Source organism: Tachyglossus aculeatus, chromosome 12, assembly GCF_015852505.1.
Source record: "Tachyglossus aculeatus isolate mTacAcu1 chromosome 12, mTacAcu1.pri, whole genome shotgun sequence".
In the NCBI taxonomy this organism is placed as follows: domain Eukaryota; kingdom Metazoa; phylum Chordata; class Mammalia; order Monotremata; family Tachyglossidae; genus Tachyglossus; species Tachyglossus aculeatus.
In genome coordinates this window covers 33,985,261-33,998,916 of record NC_052077.1, presented here as the reverse complement: position 1 = coordinate 33,998,916, position 13,656 = coordinate 33,985,261, and the positions used below count along the sequence as shown (strand labels likewise).

At 46.8% G+C, this 13,656-nt stretch overlaps 1 protein-coding gene across 5 annotated transcripts in view; it reads right to left on the bottom strand.

The window, feature by feature from the left end:
* CLCN3 (chloride voltage-gated channel 3) overlaps positions 1-13,588 on the bottom strand; it is a 101,657-nt gene extending 88,069 nt beyond the window's left edge. Inside the window, exons 1-4 of one of the 5 annotated variants that reach the window (XM_038754968.1) lie at positions 12,504-13,588; positions 11,789-12,355; positions 7,939-8,002; positions 5,318-5,493 (exon numbers count right to left, since the gene is read on the bottom strand). In XM_038754968.1, the coding sequence (XP_038610896.1) occupies positions 5,318-5,477 (160 nt within the window). In that variant the 5' untranslated portion in view covers positions 5,478-5,493; positions 7,939-8,002; positions 11,789-12,355; positions 12,504-13,588. Of the gene's footprint in view, positions 1-5,317; positions 5,494-7,938; positions 8,003-11,788 lie in introns of all 5 variants that reach the window. The other 4 variants (XM_038754969.1, XM_038754971.1, XM_038754970.1 and 1 more) reach the window with 4 other exon arrangements.
* Positions 13,589-13,656: the final 68 nt, after the last annotated feature.

Here is a 13,656-nt window from a genome sequence, read left to right as displayed (position 1 = left end):
GCTGTAATTTAACGAAGACTCCGACTTCGTCCACGGAAAAACGGAAAAGCGTTCTTTCCACAAAATACACTGCCAGCAGGTCAGAGACTTGGAAGGGTAGGGACTGTCTCTATATGTTGCCAACTTGTACTTCCCAAGTGCTTAGTACAGTGCTCTGCACACAGTAAGCGCTCAATAAATACGATTGATGATGATGATGATGATGGAATGCCTTGCATCACGGACAACTAGACTGTGAGCCCACTGTTGGGTACGGATTGTCTCCATTTGTTGCCAAACTGTACTTTCCAAGCGCTTAGTACAGTGCTCCACCCACAGTAAGCGCTCAATAAATACGACTGAATGAATAAACTAGAATGACTTCATCTAGAGTCTGTACAACAGAGACGCGGAGAAGTGTGCCACTGACTTGCAGGAAGTCAGAGCTTCCAACTAGCCAATGCCAATAATCACAACGACTGTAAACCGTGTGTAAATAAATACATTTATTTTGCAGTATTAAAACCCTTTCAAAGAGACAGAGAGAAATGAAATGTTGGGAGTGAGCAGGGGGAGTGAAGGGGTGGATAGGAAAACCCAGCACGTTCTCTCTGACTGCAGAGTAAATTCATTCTTTTCTCAGCCCCCGTGGAAAGCTCATCCGTTGGGGGAATGACTTTAGTTCCGCTTACTGCCCCTGAGTTGTTGGAAACCAGGACATCAGTCCATCTGACTGAATCATCCCCTCCAGAACGGCGATGAAAATCTGTACGGGGAGAGAAGCAAAGTGTTTACAGTGTTAAAGGTCGGCTCTGAGTTAAACATTAGCCTTTCCTAAAGATATGAGAATTGAAAATCGGCCACTTACGGTGTTTCTGTTCTTGAATAAAGGTGACATCGGGGGCAACCTATTTGACAAACACCCTGAGGAGATCAGAGAGAAAGGAGTCTTGAGACAGGGTAAGCAATAAAAGGCATTTATTCCCAATGAAATGATAATAATTCCATCATACCTTATTTCCTCCTGAAACCCAGGTCTTCTGTGTTTCGAGGAGATGAAGCCTTGCGGTTTCCTCTCCATCTTTGTTTTAACAATATGCAAGCCTCCTCATTTTCGGTCCTCCAAAGAATAACGTGTAAACATAAGAATCCTTAAGTCATTTCTTCACCCCCCTTGCCTCTCAAGTTCACCCATACATTCACAGTGACTGAGTTGCATTCATCTACACACAAGATCAGCGTGGCTCCGTGGAAAGAGCCCAGGCTTTGGAGTCAGAGGTCGTGGGTTCAAATCCCAGCTCTGCCAATTGTCAGCTGTGTGACTTTGGGCAAGTCACTGCACTTCTCTGGGCCTCAGTTCCCTCATCTGTAAAATGGGGATGAAGACTGTGAGCCCCCTGTGGGACAACCTGATTGCCTTGTAAACTCCCCCGCGCTTAGAACAGTGCTTTGCACATAGGAAGTGCTTAATAAATGCCATTATTATTATTAATAATAATAAGATCAGGGACAAAGGTTAAATGAAGCAAAGATCAGTCAAATCCTTTGTTGAGTAAAGGGCAGGATAAGGAGTAGCACTACTACAGAGAGTCAGCCTTCTCTTACTAAAAAGACAAAAACCAAAGGAAATAAAAATCAAGTGATTTAAATATTAAAATATCAACACCTTCAGAAGGACTGTGCCTTCTCTTCAGTGCTCAGCACAATGTTCTGCACCCAGTTAATTACCAGCCTCACCCTGCTGTTGGTCTCTAGGGGATACGTTCTTTGTGGGCCGGGAAAGTGTCTAACAGCTTTGTTGTACTGTTCTCCCCCAAGCACTTAGTACAGTGCTCTGCACACAATAAGTGCCCAATAAATACGATTGATGATGATGGTCATTCATTCATTCAATCGTATTTAGTGAGCACTTTCTGTGTGCACAGCACTGTACTAAACGCTTGGGAGAGGACAACAGAATAAACAGCCATAATTCCCAGACCACAAGGAGGAAGGGAAGGGAAGGGAGGGGAGGAAGGATAGAAAGAGGATGAGAGCAGAGGGAGTGGTGTGGCATCCAGGTAATAATAATGATGGCATTTGTTAAGCGCTTACAGTGTGCAAAGCACTGTTCTTAGTGCTGGGGAGGATACAAGGTGATCAGGTTGTCCCACGGGGGGCTCACAGTCTTCATCCACATTTGACAGAAAAGGTAACTGAGGCACAGAGAAGTGACTTGCCCAAGGTCAAACAGCTGACAATTGGCGGAGCCGGGATTTGAACCCATGTCCTCTAGAGGATGGCAGAGAGTCCAACCACTGGACTCAGCATTTGGGTGAGTACGCGACAACAAAATTGGAAGCCACACTCCCAGCCTCCAAGGAACTTACAGTCTAAAGGGGGAGACGGACACTACAAATAAAATAAATTATGGATAAATTACGTACCTAAGTGTGGTCGGGGTGAGTGTGGGGTGAATATCAAGTACTTAAAGGTTACAGATCCCAGTACATTCATTCAATCCTATTTATTAAGTGCTTACTATATGCAGAGCACTGTACCAAGAGCTTGAGAAGGTGCAACAATAAAAAAGTGACAATCCCTGCCCAGAACGAGCTCACAGTCTAGAGTGGGTGGGGGAAGACAGACATCAATACAAATAAATAAAATACAGATATATACGTAAGTGCTGGGCGGCAGGGGGGAGCAAAGGGAGCGAGTCAGGATGACGCAGAAGGGAGTGAGAGTTAAGGAAAAATGGAGCTTAGTCTGGGAAGGCCTCTTGGAGGAGATGGGCCTTCAGGAAGGCTTTGAAGAGGGGGAGAGTAATTGGCTGGTGGATTTGAGGAGGGAGGGAGCTCTGGGCCAGAGGTAAGACGTTGGCCAAGGGTCAGCGGCGAGACGGGCGAGATTGAGGCACAGTGAGAAGGTCAGCATCAGAGGAGCAAAATATGCAGGCTGGGTTGTAGAAGGAGAGAAGCGGGTAAGGTAGGTGACACAGAGGAGACACAGATGGGGGAAAATGGGAGGGTAGTCAGAGAAGACCCCTTAGAGGAGATTGTAGGAAAAATTGGAAGGTGGGAGAGTAGTGGCCTGTCAGATATGAAGAGGGAGGGAATTCCAGGCCAGAGGGACTATGTGGGAGGATTTTTCCTCTCCCCCTCCCCCCACCCTACCTCCTTCCCCTCCCCACAGCACCTGTATGTTTGCACAGATTTACTATTCTATTTTACTTGTACATATTTACTATTTATTTTGTCAATGATGTGCTTCTAGCTTTACTTCTATTTATTCTGAAGACTTGACACCTGACCACGTTTTGTTTTGTTGTCTGTCTCCCCACTTCTAGACTGTGAGCCCGCTGTTGGGTAGGGACCGCCTCTACACGTTGCCAGCTTGTACTTCCAAAGCACTCAGCACAGTGCTCTGCACGCAGTAAACGCTCAATATGATTGAATGAATGTGGGCAAAGGGTTGGCAGTGAGATAGATGAATAGACATATAAATGCAAGAAGCAGCATGGCGTAGCTGATGAGCCCGGGCGTCAGAAGGTCATGGGTTCTAATCCCAGCTCTGCCACTTGTCTGCTCTGTGACCTTGGACAAGTCACTTCACTTCTCTCGGCCTCAGTTACCTCATCTGTAAAATGGGGATTGAGACTGTGAGCCCCACATGGGATAGGGAAGGTGTCCAACCCGATTTGCTTGTATCCATCCCAGTGCTTAGTACAGTGCCTGGCACATAGTAAGCCCTTAAATACCATTATTATTATTATCATCATCAGTATGGTAGCAGTACGGATGGAGAGGAAAAGATGGATTTTAGAAATGGTGTGAAGGTAGAACCGACAAGATTTGACGACATGCACTGTGTGACGTGATGAGTCAAGGATCATGTCAAGGTTATGGATTTGGAAGGCAGGGAGTACACAGGGAGTACACTGGCACTGTACACAGTGATTGGAAAGTCAGGGGAAGGACAGGATTTAGGTGGGAAGATGAGGAGTTCTGCTACGGACATATTAGCATGAGGTATCAGAGGGACACCCAAGGAGACTGCAGAGAAGGAGATGGCAGGGCTTGAGGGAGAGGTAGATTTGGGAATCATCTGCCTAGAAATGTAGTTGACGTCACGGGAGCAAACGAGTTCTCCAAGGCAGTGGGTGTAGATGGAGATGAGGCAACACAAGACAGCCCACTGAAATACTTTGTTCATGACAAAAAGCCTTTTAATGCCCATTTTGCCCTTTTTCCGGCAACACACAGGCGAAGGTATTCCTGAAGATCAGGGGGGAGCAGAAGCTGAGGAGGAGAGTTACTCCTGGCCCCGACTATGGGAAGTGTCCGACCATCATTCCAGCTCATCAAGATAAAGCACTCCTTGCTGAGAGGGCTCCACGGTTTGCCTATTTCTCACCATCACTTCCCTCCACCCTTTCCCCAGAATTGTTTCAATCATAATTTTACTGAATTATTTTCAGTTCATTGTCTTTTCCTGGTTGTAAATATCTGTTGATATGGCCTCTGATGCTTAATAAAACCTAACAGAGTGGAGGATCCAGAATAAAAGAAATGCCAAATAACACGACCTAATTCCATTTTTGGAGGGGCCAGGATACCACGAGAAAGTTATCTTTCACCACACCATGGCATTTTCTGAGTGCTGCGACAACATGTAGGCATACAACTTGTTTCCTGCTACTAGTTATAATTCAACTCCTGATCGGTCTCAGAACCACGCATCCACCCAGAGGACTTACGGATGTCCGCCAGCCACGAATCCCTCCCACGAGGCTAAGGCGTCCCTTTCCTCCACTCCACTCCACTGTAGATGGAGATGAGGCAACACAAGACAGCCCACTGAAATACTTTGTTCATGACAAAAAGGCTTTTAATGCCCATTTCGCCCTTTTTCCCTTTATTTGGCAACACACAGGTGAAGGTATTCCTAACTCCCCACTCTGATTTGTCTTTAAAAATCGATGCTGCTCCCCAACCAGGACTTAGACCCAAAAGTTCCTTCCACTAAGGGCCAAATTAAAGTCATTTATAAAGCTTTTTTGCGGGGTATATGTGGGGGGAGAGTGGTTCTGAAGATCTGTAACTATCAGTCATATTTATTGAGTGCTTACTGTGTGCAGAGCGCTGCACTAAGCACTTGGGAGAGTACAATATAATAGACACATTCCCTGCCCATAACGAAATCTGGGAATAAAAATAAAATGCTGTTGAAAAGGACTGAAAATTAAACCTGAGGGAAACACCTGATCTGTTAAAGGACAGCATTAGTCGACAGCACTGTCAGCATTCTAGACCATATACGAAGCACATAGACAATATTCAGAAAACATATAACTTACCAACCGATGCATCACCGTCTAACAAGTTGTCATCTTCAGAGGTCTGAAAGTCCATAATGACCCCTGCTCCATCTAAAAGCTCCTCATCACTACTGGCACTGGTAATACTGTTGTAACTGTTTCGATAGTAGCCTCTGTGGAACAACTGCTCAGACTCCATTTAGCTGCTTGAAAACCTAAGGAAAAAATACAACCGTGCTTTGAGATGACATTTTTCTCAGGGTAATTCATAATTCGGCCGCTCCCTTCCCCCTAAGAAAGCAAAGAATGAGTTCTGATTACTGGAAATTTCAAGAAAAAGGAAGTCCCTACCAGCAATATGGCAATAGGCTAACTTTCGTTTATTTAAATTTATTTCTGTAATAGATAAATGAAGTTTCTGGACATAATCCCAATCAGGAAAGAGCCTAATCACCCCTTCACCGATCTTCTCACCCCTGGGAAGCCTGGGACCAAACCCTCCCCTCTCAATCTACTGTTGCCTGGTGACAACACTCAACCAAACAATGGTATTTGTTGAGCGCTTACTGTGCGCTTGGGAGAGTACAATATAACAGAGTTAGGGGACAGGCATCCTGCCCACGACGCACAAGTGGGCGACCTGCGATATTCCACAGATCACCTATTTGTGCCGTTTTACCAGTTAACTTTGCGGGAGACCCTCCAGATATTGTTGGTCTAAATTTCAATGGAACAAGAAGCCTACTGAAGAAAGCTGGAGCTGCAAAATGGTAGTAAGCCTTCTCTCTACTTTGTATACTGTCAATTTTATCTTCACAGCGTCTCTAAAATCCATCCTTTCACCTCCATCCAAACTGCTGCTACGCTATGACCACTAATCCTACCCCTCCTTGATTACTGCATCAATCTCCTTGCTTCCTGACTCTCCCTATTCCAGTCCACATTTCACTCTGCTGCCCCGATTATTTTTCTAAAACACATTCAGTCCGTGTTTCCCCACTCCTCAAGAACTTCCAGCGGTCGCCACCCACCTTCACACAAAACAGAAACGCCTCATCATCGGCTCTATGGCGCTCAATCAGCTTTCCCCCTCTCTCAACTTACCTCACTTATCTTCTACCACCACCCGGGCCGCACATTTCGCTCTTCTAATGCCAAGCTACTCACATCTCACCTATTCCACCGCCGACCCCTTGCCTGCATCCTCCCTCTAGCCTGGAATTCCCTCCCCATTCACAGCTAAGACTACCATTCATTCATTCAATCGTTTTTATTGAGCACTTACTGTGTGCAGAGGACTGTACTAGCGCTTGGAAAGTACAATTCAGCAATAAAGAGAGAGACAATCCCTGCCCATGCCGGGTTTACAGTCTAGAAGGAGGGAGACAGATATCAAAACAAGTAAACAGTCAATCTCCCCACCTTCAAAGCCCTCCTTAAAAAAAAAAATCACATCTCAGAGGTCTTCCCTGTCTAAACTTTCATTTCCCCTACTCCTTCTCCCTTCTGTTGCCTTGGCTCTGTACTCTTGAAGTGCTTGATATTCACCCTACCTTCAGCCCCATAGCACTTAGGTACATTAGCACTTAGGTACACATCCATAATTTTACTTAAGACTGTCTCTCCCTCTAGACTGTGAGCTCTCTGTTGGCAGGGAATGTGTGTACCAACTCTATTGGATTAAAATCTCCCAAGTGCTTAGTACAGTGCTCTGCACCCAGTAAGCACTCAATACCACCGATTAACAATTCCAACTTTAGAGACTTGAAAATTCATAGGGGTATCAGATAAAAAGCCTATCAGATAAAAAATGGAACATAACTCAATGATGCCATGCTAAAGGCATATTTGAATTATCCCATTTAAAGGAAGCAAAGGGCTTTTCAGATGTATTGATCAAAGGCACCACATGAATACCAAGTTTTGTTTTTCAGACAACAACTCTGCTGTCTTCTCCCAGAGACACAGACAACTCGGGCAACTGTTCAAGTCACAATGATGCGTCCCGAGTTCCCAGACAAGTTCAACCCCCTTAATTTTGTAATATATTTTAAAATATTTTTATAGTATTGCCTGAATATAACAACTCTCCTTACTGCACGAAACAATAGGTGCGGTAAAATGGACTGTGCTGTGGTCTTACTGGGCCACGATGGATACAATTATAAATTATCCTCAATTCTTATTTTTGGCATGTCTTAAGCTCAAGGTATATTTAACTAGCAAGAGAACTGTCACAGGAAATGCAAATTAAAACACAAATAACTTTTCTACTTCTGTCTAGAATGCAACAACTCCCATACACTACCACGTGCTGAATGACAGTGTAAGAGTTGAACTGAATTGTTAATGTAAAGATGGACAGGGATTGAAGTATGTTGTTACACTGGCCAAGGAAAAGTCATGATAGCTAAACCCAGAGAACATCATAAAAATGATCCATTTAGCAGACTCTGGTGAGAGTTTTAGTTTTCAGGCTGACTTTTCCAACTAGGTAAACCATTTGGGTTCTCTTCCAGACTCTTCTATTTACAAAATGGTGCAATGATAACACTCCACAAGGAGCTGTCAGGAGAAAGAACTAAAGTGATCTGTAAAGCTTCCCTAGTGCTCTTTACGAAAAGTCAAGTAACATTAAGGACAAATAGCCATCTGCTTACCTGCAGACTCATTCAGATTGCCTTTTACATAAAATTCACGACGGTAAGCCTGCTTCGCAGAAATCTAGAGAAAACAGAATGTATAAATTGGCTAAGGAAGAAAAATTCGGTCAGAGTCATTCTTCTCTGGCCAGGATCACATACTGTTTTAATCAGTAATGAGCATACACATTTCTGCAATCTTGATATCCACATCCTCCCCCCAAAAAGGTTTTGTTTTTTGCTTTTCTTTTTTATGTACACTACCTTGTATTTCAGTATACACTGGATAGCAAGCTGCTAGTTACCTCGGATGGAAAACTCTCGAAAGAGACAGCAGTATTATTTTCAGGTTACTGTTTTAGATTGCGAGCCTACCGTATCCAACATCATCATCATCAATAGTATTTATTGAGCGCTTACTGTGTGCAGAGCACTGTACTAAGCGCTTGGGAAGTACAAGTTGGCAACATAACAAGTTGGCAACTCAGCACTTAGTTCAGTGTTTGGCACATTGTAAGCACTTAACTACCACAATTATTACTATTATCATCATTATATGCCAAGTGGAGGGCATGGAAAAGCGGCAGGAACTTCGGTAGGGCTCATTGCTTTTCCCATATTTCCACTGCCTCCTCCGTCGAAACTAGCAGTTAGGAAATGGGAAAAGGGTGGAAGGGGCTGGCCACAATTTTTGGGAAATAGTGGAATGAGAGAGGTAAGACACGGCAAGAAGCTGGTTTGCCAGGGAGGGGAACTTGTTTGCTATGCCTCCAACTGGATGTTCACTGGGTTTGCCCGTTCCAAAGTACGTAACAATGCAAAACAGGGATTCCTACCCACACAGTGTACTCAGAACAGGGATAACACACCCACAGTGCGAGTCCATTTAAATACCTGAACATTAAAAGGAGAGAACCACAAAAAATTAAAAGGTAAGGACTTTCCAATTTTCCAAATTCCAGGTCATACTTTCCTAGGTTCCAGAATCAAGAAACTCCTTTACTTCCCATTTTCAACGGAGCTTTCTTTTTTTTAAACTAAGATTTCCTCAACGACTTATTAGTAATCACCGGAAACCTTTTCAAATACTTGAAAAAACACTTAGTTTCACGTGCATAATATTTAGTTTTCACCCTTAAAAGCTTAGCATTACATCCTGGACCTGTAGCCTATTTTTTTTTTTTTTTGCCAGGGCCCATTAAAAATGATGTTTCTAATTAAGGATGCATCCCAGGTCAATTTTAATGGATTTCTATGCTTCCTGCAGACATACCTTATTTCCTCTTTTAAATTCCACATTTTTGCCCAGAAATCTATGTACTATTCCAAACTATTCAAACCACATGTTACCATCCTCCATCAGCCTGAGAGTTACACTCTCACTGAGAAGGAAACTTGCCAGTCTCAGGAGGAAATCTTTAGAGAAAATGATGTAAAAAGTTGAAAGAAGGGGTCTTCTTCCAGATGACCAAAGACACAGAAGACCCAATAAACCTTCTTTAAAAATATGTAATTTTGAAAAGTCACGTTTGGGGCAATTTCAAGGAAATAAAAGTCAAGGAACTTTCCCAAAGTGGTTTCAGAGGAAACAATTAATGGCATTTATTGAGCAATTACTAAGCGCAGAGGCCTTTACCACACGCTTGGTAGAATACAAGACAGCAGAAATAGACATCCCTACCCATAACAAGTTTACAGTCAACTAGACTCTAATTTGTGCGTATTTATTCTATTTATTTTATTTTGTTAATATGTTTTGTTTTGTTCTGTCTCCGCTTTCTAGACTGTGAGCCCACTGTTCGGTAGAGACCGTCTCTATATGTTGCCAACTTGTACTTCCCAAGTGCTTAGTACAGTGCTCTGCACACAGTAAGCGCTCAATAAATACGATTGAATGAATGAACCACGTGGGACAGCCTGATTATTATACATTCAATCATATTTATTGAGCGCTTACAGTGTGCAGAGCACTGAACTAAGCGCTTGGGAAGTACAAATCGGCAACAGATAGAGACGGTCCCTACGCAACAACGGGCTCACAGTCTAGAAGTACCTTGCATCTACCCCTGGGCTTAGAACAGTGTAGACCGTGAGCTCGTTGCTGGGTAGGGACCGTCTCTATATGTTCCCAATTTGTACTTCCCAAGCGCTTAGTAGAGTGCACTGCACACAGTAAGCGCTCAATAAATACGACTGAATGAATGCTTGGCACAGAGTAAGCGCTGAATAAATGCCATCATTAACTATTATTTGAGAGCTTACTCTGTGCCAAGCACTGGACTAAGAGCTTGGGAGAGAAGAAGCAGCGTGGCTCAGTGGAAAGAGCACAGGCTTTGCAGTCAGAGGTTGTGGGTTCACATCCCGCTCCACCACTTGTCAGCTGTGTGACTTTGGGCAAGTCACTTCACTTCTCTGGGCCTCAGTTCCCCCACCCGTAAAGTGGGGATGAAGACTGTGAGCCCCACCGTGGGACAACCTGATCACCTTGTAACCTCCCCAGCGCTTAGAACAGTGCTTTGCACGTAGTAAGTGCTTAATAAATGCCATTATTATTATTAATTAGGAGACACATTCCCTGCCCGCAACGAGGTCCCAGTCTAGAGAAAGGCAGGCAGGCAGGCTGGAGGGGGCGGCCCAGCACCAACAGCAGCAGGAGGGGGAGGAGGAGGAGGAGGAAGAAGAGGTGGTAGGCGAAAGCAGCAGCTAAACGCAGTGTTGACCCCTGGCCCACGCCTTCCCCCTGTCCTGAAATGCCCTCCCTCCGCAAATCCACCAAACTAGTTCTCTTCCTCCCTTCAAAGCCCTACTGAGAGCTCACTTCCTCCAGGAGGCCTTCCCAGACTGAGCCCCCCTTTCCCTTTCATTCAATCGTATTTATTGAGCGCTTACTGTATGCACAGAACTGTACTAAGCGCTTTCCCTCTGCTCCTTCTCCCATCGCCCTTACATCCTCCCTCCCTCTGCTGTAATCCCTATATTTGTACATATTTATCATTCTATTTGAGTAATGATGTGCAGATATCTATATATTATTGTTTTGCTGTCTGTCTCCCAGTCCTAGACTGTGAGCCCGTTGTCGGGTAGGGATTGTCTCTGCTGCCCAATTACGAGAAGCATCGTGGCTCAGTGGAAAGCACCCGGGCTTTGGAGTCAGAGGCCATGGGTTCAAATCCCAGCTCCGCCACTTGTCAGCTGAGTGACTTTGGGCAAGTCATTTCACTTCTCTGGGCCTCAGTTCCCTCACCTGGAAAATGGGGATGAAGACTGTGAGCCCCCTGTGGGACAACGTGATCACCTTGTAACCTCCCCAGCACTTAGAACAGTGCTTTGCACATAGTAAGCGCTTAATAAATGCCATTATTAGTACTACTTTCCAAGTGCTTAGTCCAGTGCTCTGCATACAGTAGGTGCTCAATAAATACGACTGAATGAATGATTGAAAGACTGAGCCCCCGTGGTACAACCTGATCACCTTGTAACCTCCCCAGCACTTAGAACAGTGCTTTGCACACAGTAAGCGCTTAATAAATGCCATTATTAGTACTACTTTCCAGGCGCTTAGTCCAGTGCTCTGCATACATTAGGCGCTCAATAAATACGACTGAATGAATGAATGATTGAATGAAAGACTGTGAGCCCTCTGTGGGCCAACCTGATCACCTTGTAACCTCCCCAGTGCTTAGAACAGTGCTCCGCACATCGGAAGTGCTTAATAAATGCCATTATTATTACTTTCCAAGCGCTTAGTCCAGTGCTCTGCACACAGTAGGCGCTCAATAAACACGATTGACAATGAATGATGCGAGTCGCAAAGCCCATCTTCGGAGGCAGGGGAAGCAGGAGCTGCGCTCGGCCACTCCTCCCTTACCTATTCATGCTGCTGGGGCTCCATGCCAGCCTCACCACCCCGGCCACCATGGCTAGGCCCAGGCTCAAAGGCTTCTGGGTAGGCCCCTCAGGTACCTACACGCTGCACGGCTCCGGGCTCAAAGGCTTCTGGGTAGGCCCCTCAGGTACCTACACGCTGCACGGCTCCAGGCTCAAAGGCTTCTGGGTGGGCCCCTCAGTTACCTACACGCTGCATGTCTCCAGGCTCAAAGGCTTCTGAGTAGGCTCCTCAGGAACCTTCACGGCTCCAGGCTCAAAGGCTTCTGGGTAGGCCTCTCAGGTACCTACACACTGCACGGCTCCGGGCTCAAAGGCTTCTGGGTAGGGCCCTCAGGTACCTTACTCGCTGCACGGCTCTGGGCTCAAAGGCTTCTGGGTAGGCCTCTCAGGTACCTACACGCTGCACGGTTCCGAGCTCAAAGGCTTCTGGGTGGGCCCCTCAGTTACCTACACGCTGCATGTCTCCAGGCTCAAAGGGTTCTGGGTAGCCTACCTACACGCTGCACGGCTCCGGGCTCAAAGGCTTCTGGGTAGGCCCCTCAGGTACCTACACACTGCATGGCTCCGGGCTCAAAGGCTTCTGGGTAGGCCCCTCAGGTACCTTCACAGCTCCACACTCAAAGGCTTCTGGGTAGGCCCCTCAGGTACCTTCACGGCTCCGGGCTCAAAGGCTTCTGGGTAGGCCCCTCAAGTACCTACACGCTGCACGGCTCCAGGCTCAAAGGCTTCTGGGTAGGCCCCTCAGCTACCTTCACGGCTCTGGGCTCAAAGACGTCTGGGTAGGCCCCTCAGGTACCTTCACGGCGCCACACTCGGAGGCTTCCGGGTAGGCCCCTCAGCTACCTTCGCCGCTCCAGGCTCAAAGGCTTCTGGGTAGGCCCCTCTGCTACCTTCACGGCTTCAGACTCAAAGGCTTCTGGGTAGGCCTCTCAGGTACCTTCACGGCTTCAGACTCAAAGGCTTCTGGGTAGGCCTCTCAGGTACCTTCACGGCTTCAGACTCAAAGGCTTCTGGGTAGGCCTCTCAGGTACCTTCACGACTTCAGGCTCAAAGGCTTCTGAGTAGGCCCCTCAGCTACCTTCACGGCTCCAGGCTCAAAGGCTTCTGGGTAGGCCCCTCAGCTACCTTCACGGCTCCAGGCTCAAAGGCTTCTGGGTAGGCCCCTCAGCTACCTTCACGGCTCAAAGACTTCTGGGTAGGCCCCTGAGGTACTTTCACGGCTCCACCCTCAAAGGCTTCTGGGTAAGCCCCTCAGGTACCTTCACGGCTCCACACTCAAAGGCTTCTGGGTAGGCCCCTCTGCTACCTTCACGGCTCCACGCTCAAAGTCTTCTAGGTAGGCCCCTCAGGTACCTTCACGGCTCCAGGCTAAAAGGCTTCTGGGTAGGCCCCTGAGCTACCTTCACAGCTCCACCCTCAAAGGCTTCTGGGTAGGCCCCTCAGGTACCTTCACGGCTCCAGGGTCAAAGTCTTTTAGGTAGGCCTCTCAGGTACCATCATGGCTCCAGGCTCAAAGGCTTCTGGGTAGGCCCCTCAGCTACCTTCACGGCTCCACCCTCAAAGGCTTCTGGGTAGGCGCCTCAGGTACCTACTCTGTGCACGGCTCCGGGCTCAAAGGCTTCTGGGTAGGCCCCTCAGGTCCCTTCACGGCTCTCCGTCTCCACTCCCTCATTCCTCACCGTCCCCCGCTACACCGGAAAAGGAGAAAGCCGCCGGGGCGACTGGACCCAAGATCAAAAGCGGTGCGATCGACGATGGTGGAGAGGAAAAAATCCAACGTCCCCTAGGCATTTCTCCTCAGTCTCCCGTAACAGAGGAGGCCGGCGGAGGGGGCGGCTCTCCGCCTCG